Source organism: Tauraco erythrolophus, chromosome 19 (assembly GCF_009769465.1).
Source record: "Tauraco erythrolophus isolate bTauEry1 chromosome 19, bTauEry1.pri, whole genome shotgun sequence".
Lineage (NCBI taxonomy): Eukaryota > Metazoa > Chordata > Aves > Musophagiformes > Musophagidae > Tauraco > Tauraco erythrolophus.
Genome location: NC_141483.1, coordinates 12,958,523 through 12,985,370, shown reverse-complemented (window position 1 = coordinate 12,985,370; position 26,848 = coordinate 12,958,523). Strand labels below are relative to the sequence as shown.

General features: G+C 45.3%; 1 protein-coding gene across 3 annotated transcripts in view; it reads right to left on the bottom strand.

The window, feature by feature from the left end:
* PITPNM2 (phosphatidylinositol transfer protein membrane associated 2) overlaps positions 1–26,848 on the bottom strand; it is a 117,498-nt gene that overhangs the window by 17,246 nt on the left and 73,404 nt on the right. For all 3 annotated transcript variants that reach the window (XM_086623213.1, XM_086623211.1, XM_086623212.1), the window contains 10 exons: positions 20,165–20,488; positions 17,090–17,185; positions 12,968–13,072; positions 12,005–12,075; positions 8,529–8,773; positions 7,854–8,043; positions 6,677–6,796; positions 6,102–6,313; positions 1,173–1,348; positions 604–774 (listed from right to left, as the gene is read on the bottom strand). In XM_086623213.1, coding sequence (XP_086479339.1) covers positions 604–774; positions 1,173–1,348; positions 6,102–6,313; positions 6,677–6,796; positions 7,854–8,043; positions 8,529–8,773; positions 12,005–12,075; positions 12,968–13,072; positions 17,090–17,185; positions 20,165–20,488 — 1,710 coding nt within the window. The remainder of the gene's footprint in view (positions 1–603; positions 775–1,172; positions 1,349–6,101; positions 6,314–6,676; positions 6,797–7,853; positions 8,044–8,528; positions 8,774–12,004; positions 12,076–12,967; positions 13,073–17,089; positions 17,186–20,164; positions 20,489–26,848) is intronic.

Below are 26,848 nucleotides of genomic sequence, written 5' to 3'. Positions count from 1 at the left end.
CAACCCAGTAACACACAAGGGCATGCACACAGTCGTTTTAGACTTTGTTACTGCTGCAATTGGGGTAGAGCAAGTGAGGAGGCCACCGATGGCAGAGGAATCCTAGGTATCGTAGGAAGACAAAAGTGTCTCATTGGCAAGGTGGCAAGGCACTGTCACCAGCCCACTGATCTGCAGCAGCCTGTCTCATGAAGAAGCACAGGTTGCAATAGAGTAAATCATCTCATTATCTCACTGTTGACTCTGCTCCTTCCAGTCTTCACTGGCCCTCCAAACATCAAAGTCCTAAACTCAGCCAAGTTAACCACGTTTCATTCAGTCCCAACCACGAGCACCAGCTTGGGTGTAAAACAGGGACCTTTCACAGAGAGGTCACTGCATCATGACTCTCAGCAGCTGACGGCCTTTGTGTGACAAGTGAAGTGCATATAAGTCACAAGACACGGATTTTGTCGGAAAAAAACTACTTTTCTGGTAAATCAGCAATAAGGCTAACATTATAGGGCCAATTCTCTTTCTTGTCATTCCCAACTGCTTTGATAATTTCATGTAAAGTGTGGAAATAACCCTTTAGACAGCTAATATGGATCTAAAGTGACTTACCCAGAACAGCAGAATTGCCATCACCCAGTGGGAACCTCTGGTAACGGGGGATATTAAAGGGAGGCAAAAGGTAGAACTTCCTCTCCAGAAGAGGCTCGAGGCGTGAAGCAGATGGGTCTGCAGGGTGGAACAGGTTATAGACCTGCTGACAAGCTGGTCTGAGCTGAAAGACTAAAAAGATGGAGAAAAAAGCCCTCAAGTATCAAAAGTTTATTTGTTAGATTATTGTAAATATTTGTCTGTAAGAACGACAACTTTTGGGTTAAAAAAAAAAAGCACTAAAGATTATCATCTCCCTCATCTTCCAGTTTAGTCAATTGAAACAATTTATCACAATATTTATAGACTCAAAAATTGCCCAGTATTTTTAATGTTTGGAAGTACATTGCAAATAAATCGTATAATCAGTACTGCCTAGAGCACACAGTGATCTGCTTCCTTATGGTGCAATCGATACTATATATAAATGTTTGGTTTTTAGCAGTTTGTCTTATCGGATTACTGGATGTGTAGCAGGAGGTGCTTACACCATCCACTATGTGAGCTCAGCAATTTACATCAGGACTTACTGTCAAGAGCTGGAATGACAGTTTTTCGCAGAGCGAGAACCAGACCCAAGGGAGAACCAAAGAGGAAGAAGTCTGTGATCTCAAATTCAAACTTTCCGATGTTTCCTCCATCCAACATTGTAGAGCTACTAGATCGCCTGGATCCCGGGTCATTTCTCAGCACACTAGAATGTAAACTGGGACAAGAACAGAAAATAAAATTGTATTCACGCTGGTTTTTCACAACTGAAAGCCAGATAAGTGATTAATAGTGAACGTAATTTCTCTCTCTTTAATGAAGGAATGGTGGCAATCAACCCACCATGCCTCAGTACTGTAGTTTTACCAGCCAGTAAAACATCCCCCCAGACAACTGCCCCATTACACTGGCATAATTTAGACTGTACAAATCCAAGCTTCAAGTGGGTTCATTTACACGCTCCTATCTCCTCAAAATTGTTTTTCTTTGAGGAGTCTAAATCTTGGTTGATGCTAGCAGGCTAGTCATTTGCAAGACAAAATAACCAGCAAGCCAAAACTACTAGAGTAGCAGGGAAAAAAGCAGGTTTACAGTGATTCACTCCATTACACACGTTACTGCTATGCTTTCTGGTTGACAACATTTGAGTTCCTTCCATCACCTTATTCTCAAAGGTTACGGAAAGTTGTGCTTACCCATTTCTTCCTCGTGGAAGTAGTTGGACAAATGTTATAGGATTGAAAAGGAAGAAGAAAAAGAAAATGGGAGAGGAGAGAGAAAAAGAAAGATCAAAATCCGCAAGAGGGTTTCTAATATCCTTATGCACCAAGTTTGCACCACAGCTTCCATGTACGTGCATGGCATTCACTGGGAATGAGAATTCGGGGTAATTAACTCAGTGGCCATATGGTAAAATGTATTTATCATACACCCAGGACTACCCCACTTCTCTTTTGTCCATGAGGCCACATCTGTCAAGTTATTACCAAACTACTTCTCAACCCCAGCCCAGCAACTCCAGGTAACTGTACTTAAAAAGAATAATGATATAAAACTCTCTTTCAGGTGTCAAATTTGTTTGTAAAATTCAACCTGTGTGTAGTGCAGGCTGGGCAATACTAGGCTTAACACAGAGATTTAAATTCACATATCCCTTGGACGCTGAGGAAGAAGCAGCAGGAAACTCTTAGATTAAAATCCTGGGAATCCGTCCCCGCATTAGGAAGCAGTGCTTCTTTGCAGTCTAGATCTGGGATTAGATAGCAAAATGACAGATGCGTAACACTAATAACCTGGTTCACAAAAGGGTTTCTGGGATTCTTCTGTTACCACCCAAAAGCACTAAACTGCAATTTCTTTCGCTCTCCAGGTCCTACAGATTCAGCCGGCAGCCTTGCTAGGTCATTGTCGCTGGAATTAGATGTGGAGAGTTGAAGACAGAGTACCAGCAGTGACTTAACAGGCTGTTTGCAAACACTTTAAAAAGCATCTGAACAGGTTCTATAAAATATGTAGGATGAATGATTCCACAACAGTTGGGCTGGATAAAAGGTTTACTGGCCTGGAGTCAGGGATGACGCAAACGCAATAGTCTCTTGACAGCTCTGTGGCCCCAAGTCAAAATCCCAGGTGGTCACCAGCACTTGCCCTGTCTCCGTATGCACTAGCACTTGCTCATCATCCTGCACACAGCGAGCTGGCTGCCCGCCTGGGCAGCGGCGTCCCAGCACTGCCGCGCTCGTGGAAACAGGGCTGCTCACTCCCACCATCTGCAGCACCGGAGCAGTTGCTCGCACATGCTCCTCCTCTGGGACAGCCATTCAATAAATGAGCAGCTGCAAATACTCACATATTTGAGAAGAAAAAAACGAGTTTCACTTGGACTTTGCTTTCCTGCTTTGGCAAATGATGCATTATTCCAGAGACAGCACCTCTGCTGAACGCCACTCCCAAAGGATGCTAAAAAATCTTCTTCTCATGCCACACTGTCATGTATTTTCTAAAGGTGCACACACGCACAGTACGACTCTCCTGGTTACCAACCAGATTCGCTTACTTATGCCAGACACACACACATCACAGAAAGCCAAAACAGTGATGTCAAAAGCGAGCGGAACAGGAGGTTACAGCAGTGACAGCTAAAACGAGCGTGTTTCCATTTCTGCGATGTGAATGAGCTTCCCCAAGATCACGCTGCCAAGATGTGCAACGCTGAAACACATTTAAAAACAAGCCACCTTCAGTGAAGCTACAATTATTTTACCTGACAAGACTGCAACACGTTAAGTTCGCAGTGCGTAAGGAATACAAAGTCATTTAGAACACGTTCGGATTTGCCAAAGACAGGGCGACAGCAACGTGATTCAAACAAAGGCACAAAAGGAAAGACCATCCTGATGGCAGACGTGTTATGGCAGGATGGGTGCAGGAGGTTTTTGGTGTATTCCACCCATCTTCCCACAGCATCTTTTCTTGAGGAACGGAAGAGAACGAGAGCACTCACACCACTAAGCAATTTGGACAGCTTCTCTCCTTTTACTGGGAACTTGATAGTCTTTTTAGCAATCAAAGGAAACGGGAGCCAAGGGGAACTCTGAATTCATCATGCTCCAAGCAACCTGCAGTGCCCTGTTCTCCCTTTAAAAAGCAGCAGATGTACTGTGTGCATTAATTAAACAAGAGCTTATGGATTTCAGAAGCAAATCAACTCATTTACGAGAATACAAGTACAGCGCAGCCAGAAATAATGTAGTTGTGCAGAAGGACTGAATTTAAAAATAAATGTGTGATTGTAATCTCCAGATGCTGCTCTGGCTTGCTGAGCATTATCCCAGGGAAGCGGGTAGGTCTGATACATGAATAAAAATGAGTGTCTTTGGCACAAGTTGAAATCTGCAATGGGCACGGACAGAAAGGCCCCCGGATGCCAGGCTGCCCGTCTGCCGAGCCCGGTAGGGAAACTTGGCTCTGTTCTGCCAACCTCCTGCACACACCCGCGTGACATCAGAGCTTGGTTTTCGTATGGAAAAATCGTTATGGAGTGACAGCGAGGCCGAAGGGGCATTCTGCTGATGACTGTGCTGCTCAGGAACGAGGGCTGTATTGTAAGGTCCGGGGCTGGCCGCGATGCCCTGCCGTCACGCCGGAGGGGAAGAGGTGAATCACTGCACCGAGCCTCCCCTGCGCCAGGGAGTGGAGAGGGAGAGATGCTGAGAGAACTTGCACAGCAGCGTCAACCTGCCCCTTTCCCTGAGGGAATCTTGCTCTTGAGCTGTGAGGAAGCCCCCATTTTTGCCCCAAGGTCTAAAGGTAGGTTTAAAAAGATATAAAAGCCTAAAAGAAGCAAGGCTGCACCAATCCAGCAGCACACTGAACACCGACAGCCCTTGCCAGGCTCCCCGCAAGCGCTTCACGTTGGGAGTGGGCATGATCCTTCAAAGATGGAGCAGGAAGGATCAGGACAAAGCTATTCGAAACAACAACCTGCAACCCCTTGGCCATGCCAGGCCCAGCGCTTATTCTAAACTAGATGTAAAACTGCAGCAAGATGCCAGCCCGCTTTCCTTAGGTCAGTCCATGCCTCTGAGGTCAAGAACAAGGAGGAGAAAGAGCACGTTTTTGCACAACTAGCATTTTCTCCTGTAATACAGGAGGCTGTTTTTTTAAGGTATGAACAAGATTCTGATTGCCCTTTATAGCTGAGAAGCTTATTGTGTTTTTTCGTAAATGCATCTGTCTTTCTGAACATAGTATCCCTGTGCACCAACGACATTCACTTCGATACTTTCTCTCTTCTATGAATCTTTTACAAAAGGGCCCCTGACATGGCAGGACGAGTCCCTGTGCTGGAGCAACGATTGCAAGTAGTGAAGGAGAGGCAGGAGCGCGGGACGAGCCTCCAGCTCTGTGCAAGAGGAACAGCCTTGGGCACAACTGCAATACAGATAATGGTGTTTGCTGGAGGGGGGAACATTGCTCCCAGTACCTAGGACATGGGGGAAGAGGATGTTGCAGTTCCTCCAGGCCTGCAGGAGGAAAAGGTCTGAGCTGTCAAGTTTCACAGGCTGAAGATGATTCAGTCAGAAAAAGCCTCCGGGCTTACAGAAGTGATCCCCCAACAATCAGCGGCGATGGAAAGATTGCCATGAAAGCTTCATTGGTTATGTTAATAGATAAGTTTCTGAAAGTCCATTTCAAGAAGCTTGGGAATGTGAGACTGGGGGCTTCAGTAGTGAGTAACAAATTTGAAACATGACCTTAGTGCAACAGAGCAGCCCTGGCAGGGGATAGAACACAACCCCCTGTCCATGCTCCATACAGGGGACTTGGGTCGCTTTGCCATATAGTCAGACAGACAGACAATCCTCACGTGCACTTCAAGGCTGCTCCATGAACCAGCCAACCAGCTAGGGTTCAGGATGTCTCGTCCAGAGCATCCTGCCACCATGACAGCAGAAACCTGCTCCTGCGACTGGAAAGGACACCGCAATTCAATCTCACGCTCCAACTACACCAAAATTAAGGGATACTTTTCCCAAGAACAGGTCAGCCAACTCAAAATCAGCTTTCAGAGATGCTTTGAAATTAATACAACACTGGATTCCCAGTTCTGTTTCACCATCTTCCCTCGCACTATTTCTACATTTGCTTTATGACATTCATCTGCAGTTGCAACACAGCAAAAGATAAGTGACCTGACCGCCGTGGCTGTCAAGCAACAGGACAAAGGGCTTCTTGCCATTGTAATACAGATGCAGTAGAGCAGCTGGATTCTCTCATTGCCACTGAGCAAGAGTGCTGTTAATTTTTGTTTTGCATATACACCACACTGAAACCTATACCACTCTTATCTAAATAAAACACTTTCCTCCACCTTGCTTTTCACAGGATAACGAAGCAACGTTCGGGTACCACAGATGCATCAAGCTCAGCTCTGGAAGATTGCCGGTTCTGTTCCTTCAAAATCTTACCTTGAAAGAAAGGCTTGATGCTGCTTTATCGTGTCCAGTTCATAGGTTGATGAATCGCTCCTTTTTCGTGGCAGCTGCTTCTTTGGGTCTTCTCCGTTGCTACGAGGAATATCAATGTTGCTCCTGCTGAGGTGCCTGCTGGCTTCCAGATTAGAGCCACTGGAACAATAGCTGTTGTTCACTGTTATTCCAGGAGACAGGAGGTCGGTATCCTGGGATTTGAAATATAAGGATTTACCACTCTGACAGCTGAATCAGGAATACACTCACGTTATATCCTTCTCCTTCCATACTCCTTTCCCCACCTACCCCAAGATCCAGTTGAGGGCAACACAGTAACTCAGACCTAACCACTTCTTAAGGGTGTGGGTAAAGCTGGTATGGATGATGCTTCACACCAGAGGGCGAAGCATCCCTGTTCAGAGCAAATGCACCCAAATTGAGGCACACACGTTTGCCAGTGACAAGCAACAGAGTTGTTTTTGTTGGCTGAAAAGATCCTTACTAAAAACAGGGGCCACGGAGGTGCTGCAGCCAGCAGACCTATTCCCAGCAGACACCGGAGTCAGCATTACCTGGACACTCACAACGCTTCCTCGTCGACTGCTGTTCTGGCTCTCGGAAACAGTCTGATTGCTGTAGCATAAGGCATCAAATCCCAGGATTCCTCCAACGCAGTCCCCTACCAAGCAGACCTGAGAAAGGCAACAGAAGCAGGAGAGGAGGGAAAAAAAAAAAAGCCCCTTAACTGTAGCTGAGAGATGACAGTTAACCGGAGTGCTGGATTATACCTAGGAAAGCTGCAGTAACAGGATGTCTAGAGTGCTTTCATCAGTAAAATTATTCTGTCAATGAACATCCATTCATACCCTGCAGACTCTTGTTAGCTAACATAGCTAATGTGTTCTGGCTGTCCCCACCAGTTGACCGGAGCAAAGTGAAAGCAGATACACTGCAGAGACAGAGGACTGACTACGGCACTAGCTCCAGCCTCAGAAAACAAAGCTTGATTCCCTCCTCGCCAGCTGTCCATCCTACTTCAGGCAAACTTCCCTGTGCTTCTGCTCCCTGCGTGTACCCCTTGGAGATAACGCTGTCCTGCCTCCAAGGGTACTGAGCAGATAGACACAATAAAGCACTGAAAGCCCTGGTTAGGACAGGGCGCTCTGGGTCCTCGGGCACAGTGCTGGCTGGGAACAAGCTCATGGTGGATAAATCACAGTGCAATGTGATAGAAGTCCAACAGCTCAAACCTCGCGGGGCTAGAAAGTCATTCTGCTCCCAGAGGTGAGGCTCAGCCATGGCCTTTGACAGCGTGCAGCAGCTGTGCCACCTCAAAAAAGAAACCCACTTCTGCGACAACTCCAGGGCGAGTTGCTGAAGGTCCTTTAAAGATGGGAATGCTTAAGCAGCCTTGGTTTGCAAGGGGAGTAGAGATCATGCTTAGTAACAAAGGTAGCATTCCTGATTTGGAAAGGTGTGTCATGCTGAAAATTGATTAACTTCACAGCTTTGTAGCTTCATTTCTGAACACAAGCTCAGATTTTGCTCTGAATCCCAAAGGTTCAAGACAGAGCATAAGCAATAATCTCTCTCTCTCAGAAAGAAATGGAAGCACAACACTTTCTTATTGCAGCTCAACAATGTCATGTTTCCATCCCTCCTGAGAGATTAATGGAAAAGAGAGCTTCAGAAGGAAATTGCTTCACTTGCTCTTCTTTTCATTGTGGCTATAAACAGCAGCTGGCTCACCTGGCCGTTGAATGACATGCCCTCCTGGGATCTGATGAACTCGCTGTAGGCCTGGTTAGCTCTGACAATGACTGTGGCCACCGCTTCTTGGTATTGCGGGGAGGATGTTGCTAGCAGAGGGAGTGCAGCAAGAGGAATGTGATCCTGGCTGTTGGACAGGCAGCCTTCGTCATAACTATATGGGCTCAGGCTGGACAGGGCAAGAAACATGGGAAATATCAGCCTAGCATGAAGAGTGGGGATAACCATTTGCAGACAGTAGTCAGTATTGCAGTTCATTAAAAAAAAAAGCCTGAAGACAGAAAGGCCATTTATTCCACTGTGAATGAGTGAGAGCTTAATAAATCTTTCCCTGCCATCAAACGTAAATCTTCAAGGACAACATACTTACATTGATAGAACAACCCTGAGACAAGGAATTAAAGCCTTAGTATTTATTGGATTAATTAGAATAAATCAATCTCGGAACTCTTGCTGCATGATTACTGTATTCACTGCAGCTAAGTATGAAATCGAGACTGAATGCCTCACTAGTGTATTAACAAGTGAATTCTCAAAGCGTGGTCAGAGCTTCCAATACTATATGCAGATCATTTCAGGAATGCAAGAAAACAAACAAAAAACAAGAGTGAAATCTGACACGTTTCTCTCTGTGATAAGGCAGCACCAACTTACCTGGACACCAGTGAAAACGCTTCGGAGCAGATGGCTGGGCAAGGGACTAGCCTGATGGCAATGTGTCCAAGAGCAGCTGGGTAATGTACCCTCATCACTGTGTCAAACACTGTCGTGATGGTGTTGACATCCCCTTGCTTAGAGCTCTGGTCACCACTTCCCGAGTCCAGGATGTTCCCTCCATGGAGTACCAAGAGGAGGACATGGATTTTACTTGGCTGCATTAATGGCTGCACGGATTCATCCTAGGTGGGAATGAAACAGAGCACAGTAGAAAGGCTGATTTTGCAAAGAGGTTATATTTAGTGCAAGTGCAGTTTATGCAAATTTTATAACCTTTTCTCCCCAAGCTCGCATATGGTGCACACAATAGATGCACTACCCACATCAAATCCAGCCAGGAATGAGGCAAACAACGATCTGTGAAGCAAGGTATTTCCAGCAGACACAGTACTAGCCCTGAGACAAGGTCCTGGCAAGCCCTTGTCTAGAGGGCTGAGTTCAGTTTGGGCCATCAACACACAAAGATAATTGCAGTGTGACCAGGACCACATAAGGACAAGAAGCATGGAGACTTTCTGAACAGACTAAAAGCAAAGCTTTGGGAGAATGAAATGCCTGCTCTCAAACACAGCGGAGATGGGTAAAGAAAGCCAGGGAAGGAAGAGCAGCACTTAACTCAAAGGACAGTGCAGGCACAAGCACAGAAGAGTCTAAAACTGATCCTGAATAAGCACAGACTGAAAATCAGGTTTCTAAACACAGGAGGGATGAGGTTTTAGAATAACATCTGCAATTCAGGGGTAAGAAACTAAACTACCTTGAAAAGGCAATGTGCTTAATTTATGGAAATGGCCATTAGATACACCCAGATACAACAGCTGAGAACCTGACTCCTCCTTCCAGGTCTCATATCCTACACATGTGCATGCACAAAAGTACACACAGCGCCTCGGTGTAACTGACTGTCCTAAGCAGAGGAATACTGAAAGTAAAAAAAAAAAATTGCATAAAGTTGTAACCAGGTAAAACAAGGCAGCAGTAAAGATGTTACTTGTGTGCGTTAGGGTGGAAAAATAAAGAAATAAAAGATGGGTGTTGCTTTCTGTTGGGACGCTGAGCTCAGCTGCAGCAGTTGACAGTAAAACATATTCAGCAAAATGAGATCAAACAGGTCAGCAAGTGGCAAGCTACCAGGAAAAGAAATTGTGGTAAGAGATCAGTCATTGCATTTGCTTGCCAACGACAGAAGTTATAAATAAGACTTGAGATTTGCTTATACTGTTGCAAAAGAGGAACTGGAAAGAAAACACTTCAAGACCCCATGACCCAAGGACTGGTCAACATCTGCCTTGCAGACTGATGCATGAACATAGGAAAGGTTTTTATTTTGGCTATCCAGGTCGTTTGATTATTCTGTTGTGTCAACTCCTTGGCTGAACAGACAGGCTGTAGTTTGGAGGAAGGAGGGAACTGAATTTGAACTCCAGAGTGGGTTATCATTAAGGGCCCTGCCAGAACAGCCATCAGCCCAATCTCGATGCCCCAGGAGCAGGTTCAAGAACATCCATTTGTACTGGTCACATATAACACAACAGAGCAGTAACTATTTTTAATATCTATTCGCTACCAGGGCTTTCAGGGTTTACAGCTCCCATATGGACTCAAACTTCCCACCCCAACACCTCCGAGATATGCGAAAGCAAGTACTGATCTTTCCTCCTGTGCCTTATCCTTTTTGCTGGCAGCACCAACATTTGAGAACATCCTGGGCAACTCCCTGTTGAGGCACAGAAATAGCCATTGGGAGGGGGTGTGAGAAGGGTGGAGGGCAGTGGTGTTTTCCATTGGGCAAATTATTCTTCTCATTCTAGCAGCTTTAGTCACCCGTTTGTCCTTTGAGCAGCAACTGAGCCCCTGACAAAGCTGCTGGTGGGAGAGAAGCATGCCCAGGCACACATTAGCAACCTTACAACCAGCTTACATTTTTACCAGACAATGTTAAAGCATGTCTTAACACACAGCCCACCAGAAGTATTAAAATTCACACCCAAGTCTGTAATAAAGATTTTCCAGACCTCCTGCATAAGAATGGCCTTTAATTATTTAGGACCATTACGCCGTATTAATGTCTGCTCTTTAAACTTTCTCTGATTCCAGTTTACAGTGCCTGCAAGGTGAACTTTTGCCTGTCTGGAAGCATGGGAGGAGCTCTCAGTATCTCAGCACTACTTTTGCTTTCAGACAAACGTTTTAATTGCTCATTCGGAGAACAACATGAGTCACCAAGCTCAGGTTTATCAGCAGTCATTTGGAGGTGCCTTTCTCTTTCAGTTCATTAACCTCTGCTCTTGAAGGAAGTGGGGAATATGCAAGCAGCTGCTGATTAGTTTAGGGGCGGAGGTGGCTCTTTAGGACTTTCTTGTAAGACCTGGAGTTTCTTAAGCAGTCTGATTCCTGAATGACCTTTTGGTGATGGAGGCTCTTAACCTGAAAATCACTGCAACAGTGGCTATGAATTTCACACTATTTTAGTAGACTGTTTGTGAACAAGTACAAATAACAGTCTTTTTAATTTCAATCTGAAGCCTGTTCTTTTTCTAAAATGAAGGTAGAAACAGGAGGGAGCTGAGTTTGTACAGCTCTCTGAAGAAGACAAGAAGTTCTTCACATCATCTTGAGCTCTAAGAGAAATCTTCAGGCTGTGACTTGCTTACTTTGAGGTGGCTAGAGCTGTGCCCGTCCCCAGCCACCCACTCTGTTATGAAAAAGCCAAACCACCATGAACTTACAGCCTGGCACACGGAGAGATACGAAACCCATGCTGCTGGTCTGTGATAAACCACAACATAACATAAGCACTCTGCAAGCAGCTACATCATCTCTGCAGCACAGGCAGGCAGGTGCCTTAAGGGTAGGACGAGTACAGCCACCCCAAGAGGAACTGTGGCTCACCAGGACGCTGAATTGCAAAAGCCTGTATATGCAAGTCTAGAAAGCCAGGAGGTGTTATTATTTTTTTTTTTTTATCCTGAGCACTGATACAGGCTATGCTGCAAATGGTTTCCAAACAAGACCCCGAGCACCTCCAAAGAGTGGGCTACAGCTGAGCTCTGTCACCTCGGTGCTGCAGCAACGCGGCTCCCCTGCTGCCACGTCCACGCTAGCTCATTCGGCATTAGCAGGATAGCTCTACCCAGCACTGCCACAGGCAGCAGTTATTCCCACAGGATTAGTATTTTTTTCCAGCTGGATACCTGACACTGCCTGCAAACTACAGAGCATTTTCTATATGAAAAGACGGGTGAAATAACCCCTTAAACCTAGTGCTGAAGTACACAGCATGCTGGTGTGGCTCTGAACGACACACCCAGACAATACACCGCTCGTGGCAAAGGGAGCCATTTACCCCATCTACCCAACGTGGACACGTTCCAGCAACGAAGGATCTTGTTACAAGAAAGCAAAGCACTTACCTCAATGATGCTGAGCCTCTCCACGCTGGAGCCGACGTGATATTCTGCTGATGGCTCGTGATACAAGTCACCTGGAAGCACAGAGGTTAAACCGTCGGCACTGCAAGATGCTATTTGGCAAACACACTCTTCCATAAAGACGCTGTTTGTGCCAATGCCCCTCAGCCTCTTCTGCCTCACATCTCCTTAATTATTTCACCAAACTTCCCTCTCCCTCCCTCTCACCTCCTTCCACCCGAGAAGCCCCGGCTATGCTGGGTCACTTATTTTCCAGCAATTTCTCATAACCTCAGTAAGCACCGAGGACATTCGCGAGCTCTTCTCTCATTACAGCGACCCAGTGCCATGGCTTTATTAAGGATGGTAACAATGGGAAATCCTTGCACAATTGTCACAAACGATTGGTTTGTGGGAAAATAAAAAGGAATTGCTTGAGGCATGCTAGGGGAGCAGAGATCTGATGAGTTTATGTGTCTGTGCCTACACAGACTGACTTTGTACCACAAAGCCTAAGTGTCATCTTCCACCGCGCTGCTACATGAATCGATCTGGCTGAGGAGCCAGCTTCCTTTCAAAATTCACAACGATGAGCAGAAAAAAAAAAAAACGAAGCAGATACAGACAAGAAGAAAAGGATGGAGCAAGAGGAAAGAAGAGTCAGGAGAAATTCAAGTCATTCAAGGCAGAGCTGGAATATTTCATCATTACATGCGAGAATCCGGGGTGCTGCACAAAGGAGCCTAACCAACACAGAAAATAAAAAAGAATCAAGAGCTGTCCAAACTCCCACTGGGCAATTCTTTTTCATCAGCACTGGGCAGTCATTTTCATGTTCCCTCTCAGCTTCTCCTTTTGTGAGACGAAGATAACAAGTTTTACCTTTTTCAGATGCAGCTGTAACAATTACCTGGAAAAACTGTAAAAATATCACATGCAGTTTTTACTTAAAAAAAAAAAAATTACCCTGGACATCGTCGCATTCGGGAGTTTCAATTTTATCCATCAGATCATTGGAACTCCATTTGGTTATTTCTTTCGGGAACATTTCCTCATTGTCAGACAAGTCCTCTTCAAAAACCAGATTTTTTGAGAGTCACGCACACACAAAAATGTATACAGACAAGAGCACAGAACAGAATTTTAAATAAAAGTAAGGCCCCATAACTCTGTAATCTTCTAAACATTTGGATGGCTTAAGTCATAATAAAACATGATACTTTACCAGCTGTTGTTATATAGAAACTAAAGCACCTTTTGAAAAGCAAACAAAATGTCTTAGCTGCAACAAACACAACTCCTAAAGCATGGAAAAAATAACGTGGGTTTTTATTGCTACCATTTCAGGTATGAAGTTTGACGTTTTTCTTGTCATTCTTTCCGATGATGCTAAAGCAGCCAGTATGCTCCAGTACAGGAGAAGACAAAACAACATTTGCCACTGGGATCCTCCCAGTCCTGTTTGAAAGCTGTGGGATGCCTTTGGGGGCAGCAGTGACAAGGACCACTATTGTTAACAGCACCAAACACCTAAAAAGGCACGAGCAATCACAAAAATGTGAATTCCCTAGGCTCTCCTTAGCCTGATTTCCTTCAGAGGTGAGACTTGTTTGATCACACTGAGGGCATGCATCTGCCATTTCCCTCTATCTCAGGATCTTCTGAATCCCCTGGCTCATTTCAACTACAGTTGATAAAGAACAAAGGTCCTAAAAATATTCCGTTCCTAGACATGTAATTAAAAGGAAGAGATATTTAAAGGACAGACCTTGTAAAACACCCCGTAGTAGTATCTAGAACACAAGAAAGATTAATAGCCTTGCCCTGAAGCAGACATCAGAGGAGCTATGCCAGGTTAGGGGAGAAAGGAGGGCTGTCAGGCAGGTGACACTGGAAGGCACGCTTGTGCTTTGTGCCCATCCCCTATGCTGCTGGGCTGCAGAGCCCGAATTCATGGCAGAGAAAGCCTGATGCAGGCAGAGTCCAGCCTTGCCCGTTGGCGTACATCCACAGGGAAACAAGCAGCTGAGCCCCATGGAGGCATCACTAAACAGGCATTAGCAGCCATAGCACTGGAAGAATTCATCCCAGTGCCCCACCAGACACCTCCCACACCTGCTGGCCTTGGCTGGGTTATCCTACACATCTGGACTTCATCCAAGGGAGAGCTCAGGAGCCCAAGCCTGAGCACAGGCAGCAGTCTGGAGCTGAGGAAGGGCTCACAAAAAACGTGCACGTCCAACCAGAGGTCCTCTGAGACAGCAGCAGCCTGAGGTTGCCTTTATCAACTGAGAGCACGGACCCAGCAGGAGCTGGGCAGGGCACCCCGCAGCCTCCACGCTTCGTGCTTAATCCTGGCAGGTTCTTGGGAAGGAAACAGAGCCCCTGAGCTCCCGCTTGAACCCACAGGAAACCAGGAAACAGCAATTCAAAAGTCTTATGAAGATGCCTTTGGTATGGGTTGCTGGTTCCTTTCTTTTTTTTTTCCTCCTTTCTCTATTTTTTTTTTTTTTTTTTTTTTTTTTACACTGAGGATGTCTCTTTTACTGTTACAGAGGTTAAGTGCTTTCTGATTTATTTATTGTTCTGCACTTAGTATTTCTTTCCTGAAAATTTTGGGCTTGTAAATCTACTAAAGAGTTATAAACATAATAATAACAGCAGTAATTACAGATGTCTTGAAGATCTAAAAGCTGTAATCTTCACAGTCCCAGACTGGGATTCCCCCTTTCTTGTTGCTGTACAGTTATTATGAAAATAATTAGTTGGAAGACTCCTAAGATGGGGAACAAAAAGATTATGAAATATATTCATCTTTTCAGCAAATCTGAGCAATAGCTTAAAAAAACAAATTCACGAAGGGGACTAAGTGCAGAGCCAAGCAAAGATCAATTATTTTTAGGAGTTTCTATTTACACTTTGACCATAAAAAGAGAGTGACCTGGAAACTTTGCATCAGCATGCCATTGCCTTTTTCAGCTATGGAAAAAAATTGAGTAAATCCCCATTTCCCTGCACGAGGGAACGCGGAGCTACCTGCTCAGAGCAAGTGGAAAGCACGAGCACGCAACACACATGCTGGCAGAGAATTAAGAGCAAGATTGCCCTCAACGCTCCTCCAGCAACTTAATCTAAATATTAAACTTATTTCCTTGAGAGGCTTAATTACAGCCCTTATTGCTGCTTAAGTGATCACTGAATGGGATATTACTCCCGTTATTAGCATTTATTACAGGATAGATATTAGATATTACTGTATTTGTCACTATCTTTACCAGAGCATGCCAGTGAATGAGGATGAGTGGGAAGCCCGTGACAAGAAGCCTTCTCGGGCTCACGTTACGCCCACTGGACTGCGAGGAAATGTGTGTGTCTATGGGAAGCACTTGGGAGGAACTCTGCTCGGTGTTGACTCACATCCTGATCTGTGCCAGTTCCCATGGTACCCACCCCGCAAGCCTCCGCGGCAGGATGAGCTGCGAGCCGTGCTTCATCCCAGAGCTGGGACATGTCATCTGCGGGCCAAGGGGCAACGAGAGGTCCCTCTCGAAGAGAGGGCTGTGTTGAATGGCACACGCATCAAGGCTTCAACTCATAAGCCAAAAACTCCATCAGACCAGGCAGGCTCTCCAAACCCAGCTGTGGGGACTGGGGAGGACAACCTGTACGTGCGTGGAGACACGCTGTCTGCTAGCAGAAGAGGAGCGGCTTTTTCTGTTAGAAAGCTCCTCGAAGTATTGCAACAGAGGTGCTGAACCCAACCGTGGCACAAGGCTCATTTCTGTTAATTCTCCTTCCCAGGCCTGTTAGGAGAATATCAGGGATTCCCTGGGGGCCTGGATGCCAGGCAGAACCATCTCTATCTCAATTTTATTACTGAGTAATTAAAAAGGCAAAAGAGAGAGCAGGTAGCAACGATGCCATTTTGATGACTCACTCCTCTTTTCTTCTATGTATATTGCTACAATAAATCCCTTACACAGGTTTTGTAGATGCTACATAAGTTAATAAACAGGGACACTTAAACTAAGTTGTCCCTTCTCCTTCCAGGCAGGAGGCACATTCATCCCCTGACTCGCACGCATCCTGGCCACTTAAGCCGCTGCATTGTGCAACTCGCTCCTCTACAATAGCATGCCACTTTCTAGCCCAGAATTTGAGACGTATGCTTAAATACACAATGTGAGAACTCTTCTGGAACATGATACTATCAATTTTTGGAGACTGAACTTTAGCTGAACATCAGTGAAATTCTGCTTTACAAAACTGGGGCGTCATCTTCCAACAACTGCATTTAACAGAAAGGTCACCAACTTCATCAGCACACATTGTGCATCTAACTTAGATTAGCGTTACAAGCCAAGAGAAGAGTCCATCTGTTGTCAGTGGAGATGGAGCCCTTCAGGCTTAAACACGCACTAAGTACAATATATAAAATGAGTGCAGTGGAACAAAGCTGCTTCACACACACATGCACAGAGGGGAAAAAAAAAAGAAACAACACAGCTTTCTTCTAATACGGATTATCAAAAATACTTTGAGACTTCTGGAATCAACACTGATTAATTCTGGCACCTGAAGTACCTTGTTGCATTCACTAATGTATTTCTTGGGCAGGAGAATAAGGAGTTAATAAAGACAAACCAGGATCTGTTCAGGCCCAGACAGGACAATTAATCATACCTTCCTACTGATTAAAAAATAAATTAGAAAAATAATCAGTCATACTGAATCAGAATCACTAGGACACACCCACAGGCCAGTTAGTATCACTGAATTTTACCCACACCCATTTGCATCAAAAAAAATACGGTTCCTAAGGTTAAGACTGATCGAGATCCCTTCAAACAGATCACACTGGATCTGAAATGTTGCTGTGTTAAATATAAAAGTCTGCTGGGTGATGCTGGGGATGCTTGAAGAAGAAGCTGCATTGATGCTGCATGTATCTTGGTTAGAAAGGAGCAGCCTTCAAACAAAGCAAAAAAAGTCTCGCTTCCTTCCCCGCTCACCCCCACCCTCATGCCTTCTGTTCTCTTACCCCACCATTTCAGGAAACAAGCGATGGTGATTTAAGGCTCCACATACCATGTGCATCAAAGAATTCATCATCTGAGCTGTCATCTGAATCCCTGGCAATGCTCTGCATCCTCCACTCGGAGATACTATGGCGTGAGGGACTTGCTGGAAAAAACAAGAAAGCCTTATGCGATACGCTACATCGACAAGACGGAGAGTTCCCAACATGATCTTTGCTGGAGGAAGAGTCGTGTGTTCTCTATGAAAAATTCACTGCTGCAATATTAAAAACACAAAACCCCAATGATGCTGGTGTGATGTCAGTGTACCGCTTTACAGATCCTGTTTGTTTACTGTTGTTAGAACCTGCCAGCAAGATGCTACATTAAAGCGAGCTGTTCGTATCACTCTTCTGCTATTTTGAATGGCAGCTATTTATAATTGTTAGTAGGACGTGCAAAATCAGCTGGGTTTTTAAGTTTGCAATTAGGAAGGAAGCAGGCTGATTGGAAGCTTTCTTCGTGCCTCTAATCAGCACACAAACCATGCCTCTGCTTCGCTAACTTTCGGATGGGTAGCTAAGCAGAGCAGCCTGGATAGAAATAATCTGTTTTCTGGAAGGAAATTGCTTCTACACAAATTGGATTAGAGATCTATTTAAACTTTAAACTTGAATGATTTAAACAACATGCTATCCAACTACTTCGTAGGGAGCTGTCAGAGCAGCTGTTCTGACAGAGCGAGGAGAAAACCCAACAGTCCTGATGGTCCCTGTTTGCCCTCCTGTTCTCACACCTTCCTGCTCCCTTTCATTTTCCCCTCCAGAGTGCCCTGTGCTAAATATAAACGTCTTTTTTCTTCTTTTCTTTTTTTTTTTCCTCAGATATAATTTGGCAACGATCCAGCCTGAACTCTTCTTGGCTGAACTTGTCACAGAACAGCCGTGTGCTGAAGGGAGCACCGTCCAGAGAACGCCGAGCAAGAGGGTTTCTCCTCTTCCAGACAGCTCTTGCCCGTTACAGACAGGAGGGCACACAACGTGCTTGCAGCAGCCACCCAACTTAACACGGCGAAAACCTGAGGAGACTGACAAAAATTTCGTTTAGCATACGCAAAGACGCTGAAAGGTTCTGGTTACTGCGACAGCTGCACGAGCTGTTTCATGCTATCGTCGTAACGGTGTTAAATCTAAGTCAAATTCCTCTAATTTTGCTACCTGGTTGCCACATGGAAAGAGGACGGAGACCCTGTGCAGAGGCATTTAATTACAGCTCAGCGTTGGCTCAGCAGCCCCCAACCACCCCGTCGCCCACCCCTTTGGGAGCAGCAAGCGAGGAGGTTGGCAGAGCAGAGCTAATTCACGTTGGAGTGACGTCAAGGCACTCGCATAATAGCTCCTAAAAATAGAACATATAATAACATATGGGATGGCGACGAGAGTCCTGCTATCCAGAGGTCTCACTCGGATGGTATAGAAAGGATGGAGATCTTCTGGAGAAAAGGCGTTGCTTTTTTCAGCTGGAGGTGGCGGTAAGTCGAGACAGCCCTCCTTGCTTCCATATGTTAATATGCTGCCAGCGTGAAGGAGGATTAAAATATCTGCATGACGTACTTCCCAGCACATCACAATTCATTTCTTTCATTACTTTTTCTTGTAAAAGCTGAGACATTCTGCAGTTCAAAAGAAATTCATGCTTTGCTACCAGTGAAAACCTTCAAGTGAAATCCCAAGAGGTCTGAAAACTGCAGCTTCCAATGAACATGTCAGCACTGGAAGGGGGGTTCATAACAAAAAGCGTAATGAGAGACAGGCACATCAGTATAAAATCCTGGTGCAAGCAAAGCAGCCAGCATTTTTATCTTTACACGGTGATATATGAAGCATCTGGTAGGTTCTTCCCTGGGGCTCACTCCAGTGAGTCATCGCAAGGTAAAACTACTGCTCATCCCTCATCCACCCCGTGATGAAATCAGTGAGGGAGTGGTATATAAAAATGGAGACAACTCACAATATTTAGTGCATATGAGAGATGGAGAAGCTTCACTCACCCAGATGTCCCCTTCCACTGTCACTGGAAGAAATGCTGCCCCTTGGGGTTTTCAGGAAAATCAAGAATTTTTGCTCAACAGCTGTGACAGCTATTACCCAGCTATCAGCTGCGCTTGACTAAAAGGAGAGGGAATTGCTGAGGGTTCAAACCTTCTGCCTGTAACTCGCTGAGGATTCACTCCTTTGTACAGAATGGGCTGAGGAAGGGAAGAGTTTAACACAGTGTAGTAACAACCTCCTGCCTAGGAAGAGGTGAATGACAAAATTTAGGACTCAAACCTGAGTCCTTACAGGGCATCCACAGGTGCTTTAACTGCAAAATCCTGAAAGCTTGCTCAACGGTATTTAAAAGGGAATATAAACGTGATCCATGGTCCCACCTAATTGCAAGCTGTGAGGTTTGGTTTCCAAACAGCTGCCACACGTCATCGCCAGTGGAAGGCAGCAGCCCCCACCCACTTTTTTGGGGAGTACCTGCCTTAATTTCATGGTAGGTGATGGGGATGCTTTGCCAGGTGAGCTACACTGCAGCACCCACGGAGCCAAACGCCTGCTTTTGAAACGAACAGCATGTGGTAACGTACAACCCCAGCCGTGGAGGACGGGGTACCTCCTGTAGCTGCCTCCTGGGAAACGAGAGGCAGTTAGCAGCGACCCACAGCAGGGTCAGCCTCATGACACAGCGAATAAGCAGATGTCCAGAGAGGGAACACCACTGAAGGACCAGGCCTTATAAAAGCCACCAGTTGCTCTTGGGTGACAAAGACTAGCTTTCTCTGCACTGCTGTTTGTCTTCTTCTGAGACCCAGCACTGCCAGCCAGCTGCTGCCTGCTCTTCTACTGTTTCTCCATAGTTACTCTGCTTTTGAGATTGGCAAGAATTCTGCCATGTGCCACTGAGTCACAGTTATGGGATGACTAGAAACATTCCCAAACCCACAACAGGTCACCAGCAGAGAAGCCTCTGAGTTAAAAGGACTTGCAGGAGAAATATGCATTGTCTAAAGGTGCCAGTCACGAGGAGACATGGTCATACCTCCCAAAAGCCCAACCTCCCTGCAGTTTAGAAGAGTAAGTCATCAGTAGCATCTTACCTCCTCTCTTTGAAGATCGTGAGGACTTGGAAGAGGTAGACCACTGCTTGGTGAGCGATCTCCCAGAGGCTGTTTCACTGTTACCAACAGCATCCTCTGTGTCAACAGGTGATATTGTGTTGGCTTCAACATCCTTCTCACTAGGAGTCTCTTTAACACCATGCTGCTCAGTATCATTTTCACTGCAGAACTGGGCCATCTTCTGAGCCAGCATCAGCTGTGCCTCCTTCTCCAGCTGCCGAATATCCTCAATGGTGAGCCCGTACCATTCGTCCTGCCAGCACCAAGCTTGCCGATGAGCACGGACCATGACCTTCCGCAAGCCTGCAAAGCCAGAGCGTCCCAGTCACTAGTGCTACAAAACTGCAGGAATCGATGCGTTTCCTTCCCCAAAACCTCAAGACAGCGTGGCAAGGACATTACAGTGGCATCAACAACACAATGCTGTAAGCTGCACTAAAGGATCTTCATAGAGCAAGTGTCAGGATGGCAAATTGGTCACTTCACTTATCTCCTCAATTCTTGCTAACCAACCATGTACTGAAAAATCAGCCAGTCTTCTGTGACTGCTTTTAACTTGGGAAGGGATTTCATAATTCTGGATCCAGGACTTTGTTCTGTGACTGTCTGCTCCACCAAGAAGGAGCCAGGCACAGGGCACAGACTACAACCTCAACTCCCACGAAGTTCTGGGAGGTTGCAATATTTGGATCCAGCTTTCAAAACAAAGTATGTTCCCAGAAGAATTAAAAAAAAAAAAAAAGAAAAACCCCAACATTAACAACAAAAAACTTTGGGTTTTTTTTAATCCAGGAGAGTTTCAAGTGGTTCCTTGATGAACACCACATAGCCCACCACAGTTATTAATAAAAGATGCAGATACCATCTGTCTTCTGCTGCATGAGAAAAATGAAGTGGGTAAAACCCATTTAAAATATCTCGACGTACCACATATCTGAAAGGAAGAACCATCTCAGAATCAACACACAACGCTCCTGACCAGGCAACAGAAACTTTCCTCCAGGACTTAAACTTGTTGGCTAACATCATCATACCACCAAGACTTTTGAAACATCATAGTCACTCAGGATTTTCAACCAATATTATTGCTTAAAAACTCAGCACAGGTCAAAGCTCCAAACTGCCATTCATTACTGATGGGAGCACACAGCAGGAACGGTGCTTTTAGAAGCTTCTGTAAATACTGACAAATTAATTCTCAGGAACCCTTCCGAAAAATAAATAAATAAATAAATAAATAAATAAATAAATAAATATCGTTCCCCATTTAATTACTGGGAAACTGAGGTAAAGATGGATCAAAGGACATACCAAAAGCAGCAGTGGGATTTGTTGTCAGTGGGATTATGGATCCGCAATCCCCCGCTGCTAAGCCTGGAGCAGAAATACACTGCGCCGAAGCGCCGGCAGGCAGGGCAGCCACGCTCTCGCTCTAATGAAGACCCTGGCCAAAAACCACAGGCCACACCACCACCACTTCTATTACAAGATAGAGAGCAATCAACAGGCTACGTTAAAATAATTTATGTTTTGGAAGCTGCAGATTGAGGTCTCTAACACCACCAAGAGGAAAGACGGCCCATGTAAGCCACCCTCCTTTCCCAGGAGCGTGGCCGAAGCTGGATGATCCCGCTGGGCACAGGGTTTTCTAAGGTGTTTCCAGCAACTTTTGCTTCACTGTTGTACAGAAAGTCTTAGATCTTATTACTGCCCTGGTTTCTGTGATCTTCAGCCTAATTATCCCTTTTGTTTTCAGAAATAACCCTTTTCTTTAAAAAAAAAAAAGAAATTAAAAAAGCCAATTTTTATATAGTTATTTCCTTCCAGGTCTGGACACTTTATTTTCTGCTCGACACTTAAGCTGACTTGTGAAGGCTGGTGGAATTAAGAACTAACCAATCAGGAGGAAATAACCATTGAGATCAGTAGCTAATGCGATGGACCAGCTCAACCTGAACTTTATTTGCACAGTAAGATTGCATCTATCAATATTTTATGCATTTCTCTGCCTGACTTTCAGAAGGGAGCTCCATGGAGGAGAGGCAAGTCTGAGCCAGCAGACTGTGACCTTCTAGGGGCTGAACAATGGGCCTCGGCAACTTAATTCTGTTCAACCTCAGTCAAGATTCAGAGTTATTTCCCCCACCAGATTACTTTTTGCAGAACTACAGGAGAATGTTTTAGCCTCTTCACCTCCCGTTATGATTGACAATCAGCAGAGCTTAAAAACGAAGATTAAACTCCCATCACATCCACACCGAATGCCAAGAAAACATTTCCCTTGCTGGAATTCAGTCCCCATCACCACAGCCATCCTCTGGACTTCCACATCCACAAGGTCCACTTCTACCTTAGTTGAAACACCTTGAAAACAGTCTGTGATCAGACACAGAAGCAAACAGCCCACCCCACTCTCATCCCAAGGCTTCCTCTGGTCCAGGGCTCAGCAGGCTCTGCTCACACTCCTGGATCCAGCTTTGATGTATCAATGCACCAACTCCTCAGAAATCCTGTGTACAGGCACAGATGCCACCGACCGAATATCTTTGTCTTAATGGACTAACATCACAGGGAACATGAAAACCACTTGGGGATAAAAAAAAAGTCTCCTGAAGTTCCCCTCTGCCTTCTTTCACTTCATTTCTGAGATGACAAAAATTGCCTCTATTGCTTCCTCCCAACGCACAGATCTCCCCGTCTGCACTGCTCACATCACTTTGATGAGACATCCCAAATCACCCCTCCTTAAAGCCCTCTTCTTTTGAAACCAGGATAGCAGTACAGGGCTTCAAGACCATTGTGCTGCTATCAATCCAGATTAGTTATGAAGTCAAAAAGACTAAGATTATTTTCCTAGCCTCTGGCCTTCACCTGGGATGTGTCAGGGATGCTGCATTTCTCTTAAACACAGGGAGAAAACCTGGAAGAGAATAAGGCTGTTCAGGTACAAAAGAAAATGAAAAATGATAGTTGTGGCTTGCAGAAAAAAAATCTTCGCTGCTAGGGATGGAAAACTTGAGCAGTTTCTCAGCGCACAGCAGTGAGTATCACTGAATTAATCTTCATCCTGCAGTGCTGAAGCCTTCCAGGAGGAAGGAGAGACCCAAAGGACACACCAAGTGTCCCCATGAAGCTATGCAGATTCAAAATCCAGCTACAAATGACTGATCTCACCTGTCTAGACACTGCTTCCCTCCATGGGCAATGGAAAAAAAAACCAACCCAAGTCTTAAGGTATTTTTTTTTTAATCAAAATGTTAGAGAAAAACAAGCTGCTTATTTGAAAAGTGAAAAGGAGGGGATAGATTAGACCCAGGAAACAGTGTAACAGGGAAAAATTATCTTTTTAACAGATCAGAGATGCCCCTCAGGACAGTGCTGTGGTCCAAATCACTCTGATTTTTCTCTCTTGCAAAAGAGGAGGTGCAAATATCTCCTGCTCATCCCAAGAAGTCCCTGTCCCACACTCAATCCCACAGACTGTGCTGTCAAGCCGTGCCTGACGGCCGGATGCAGCCCGTTGGGCAGTTGGCCTTGCACGCCTGCGGCATGCTGCCCCCGGCTAGCGGGAGCTGCTCGGGGAGGACAGCTTGGGTACAGCATCCCATCGGTCACCTTATTCCAGGTCGGACAGAACATGGCAAGCCCGGAGGTGAGGCTCCAGGCAACGCTCCTCCATCCCTGCCACCACCTGCTCCCGGGTGCGTGCTCCCTTCTCACCCACAGAGCAAACCAACCCAGCAGTAGGGAAGAACTGCAGGGGAGGAGGTGGTCTCCCAGAGAGGTCTTTCTGGTGAGAAGAGAGAACTGAGCAGCACAGGAGAATCAGGGAGGATTTTGGAGTAGGTTTTCCATCTCCACTCAGCGTGCACCATGCTCATCGGAGCCTTCTTTCCCAGAATCAGAGTATAACCCCACAGTCTCAGCAGGCAAGTCACACACGGAAGGCAATAAAAAAATAATGGGAACAGGATTTTTATAAGGATGCAGGTATCAGCTGATGTCAGTAATACCAGTAGTTAAAAGACTATTATTTCTCTAGAGGGCGCAAGGCTTTGGTTTAAAAAAAACACCAAGGAAACCACACATGCACAAACATACACATGCAGATTGAGTTCAGAAGCATCCGTCATCGTCCTGTTGATTTAATTATAACATTTCCCACTGCGTTGTGCAGAAAGATCATCTGTGAAGAGTCTAGCAGGGTGCAAACATTTAAATCACTTGCCTTTCAACTCACCACCTCAACAACTCTGCTGCAGAGAGTGGCTGAATCCGTGAGGTGCTGACTCTTGTAAACGATCTGCCTGCAGATTGTGGTGTTGAACTTAGTCTCACAAAAGGAACTGTAAATGACCATGAGACAAGCTGGGACAGAGAGGACTCTTTAGCTCTTTTACAAAGCTTTTGGTTATTGTTCTGGGTTTGTTTTCCAAAATGAAGTACAAATAGTAACTGAAACAAAAACTCAATGCAAAAAAAAACCAAACCAAAAAACCCACCACCAAATCCTGCCCAAACCCCCCCAATTATCCATATAAAGCAACTGTCAGATACCCATTGGCTACATACCCAGTGGCAATATCCCAAAACATTTTATAACACGGTCTCACAATCTCCTGGCAGCAAATAAAGGATGTCTGATTTTCCTTGCGCAACACTATTTCCTTGACAGGGCTTAAGTGAAGCAAAAGTTCTGCAAAAGAGCTTTCTAAAATTGCTCCCACTTTATTACTGTGCAACAATTCGGGCATATTTAGCCTAAGACACACTGGCTTAGACAAAGCTCCAGTTACCGCGATGGGAACACGCTTTGCCGTAGCGTATAATCAATAACCCAGATACAGTCAACACACTTGTTTAACAGCAAAAGAATCAGAGCCCACGTGCACCATTAGGAAGCAAGTGGGAGCAGAACATTATGCAGTGCCAGTCCAATTAAACTTGAATTCTATGGGAAAGGAGTAAAAAAGCACACAAATATTACAGCCAAGTAGACTAATAGCCCACAATTTTAGTCTGTGTCTCAGGCTGTCAAAGCACTGAGTAACTGTCCAATTAGTCATCAGAAAAAAAAATGGTGGTTGCACTCGGTAAGACTGAGAACATTTCAACACCATCCCCCAGAGTTACTCCCTCTGTGCTCAGGAGCCTTTCTACACACCACAATCCACCCGTCACTTAACTCAGACGTGTTCTTTGTTCGAGTCATTTTCTAATTTTAGTTGTGCCCACCACTAAGGACTGCTCCCCACCTTCGGCAGAGATTGGACCCTGCTCTTGGCTTCTGCCTTGGTTTTCTTTCTGGCTTGACAAGCCTGCAGAGAGAGCACTAATTCCCCAGGAAACAAATTTGCAGGAGCTAGGAAAAAGAGGAACCAGAAGAAAAATGCCAAGGGGGGTCTGGGCCACAAGAACATCTCTGGCACCTGAGCAGCGTGGTCCATCGTCTGGTTGCACAACACACAAGGTCTCTTATCTGCTTTGGGTCACCAGCTGAAACCCCAAAACTGAGATCAGTGTACAAGCCTGGTCAGCCATATCATAGCCCACATCTTTCCAACTTTAACATCCTCATACCTCGCTGTCTTTGGTACATGTACTCTGGCACTTTTCCCACTCACTAATGGCTTCCCCATGGATATTCCATTGCAGGGGAAGGCAACACATCTTCTGTAGATACACAAAGCTTTTGCTTTCACTTTTTCACTCACTCAACTTTGTCTTGCCTTAAAGACTTTTCTGATTTTATGCATCTTAACCACTTTGAAAAACAGTATTTGCCATCATTATAACGGAATGGAAAGGCTTTTGAAAGGCAGACAATGAGCTGGCTCGGCTCTCCGCAAAGCCTCAATCAAGAGGAAAATGGCAGGCAATCTTTCATGAAATACAAAAGAAACGTTTCTAAGGGACCACAGTTTAATCTATGCCAAACACCTTTGAACAACTGGAAGAGTCACATGCCTCTTTTTCATTTAACAGATACAATGGAGTTGTTATTCTGCCCCCATGTTTTGCAGCACACACTAAATTAACCCATGTCACCGAAACACCCCGGGAGTTCATTGCAGAGAGCCACTCATAACACAGTCTATAACAGGTAAAAACTTCCATCTGCGGGTAAAGTAAAACCAAAGGAGCTTTAAGAAAACAACCTGTGAATATTCCGAGTGGTGCACACTATTCTCCACTGCTCTATTTCCACGTTAGCTCTCAGGAGCACAGCATGACTGAAAAGAGCTATAAAATTACTTAACACTAGCATCAGGCACTCCAAAGAAGCTTTGAGTATGGAACGGACAGCAGAAAAGGTCATGTAGGAGGATTTACTGTGTACAGAAAGCAGGTAGCATCCTTTACACAGCCCTTCTTTGGCCTTTTCTTTGCCAGAGGACAGCCACAGCTCTGCACTTTTTTTGAGATGGGAATGCTCCTTTAAAACATTCTTTAAGTTTCCCACCTGGCCATAGATCCCGTCTCTCGTGGCAAGGCTCAGAAATTATACCAGTTGTGTTATAGATTTTCTGCTAAGAACAAATTACTGCCAGCACTGCTACCCCCTGTACTGCCTCCACTTAGTCACTTCTGGGACACAAACACCACCTCCTGAAAAGCACTGACCTAAGAACGATGCGTCAATCAAAGCAGCACATTTGATCC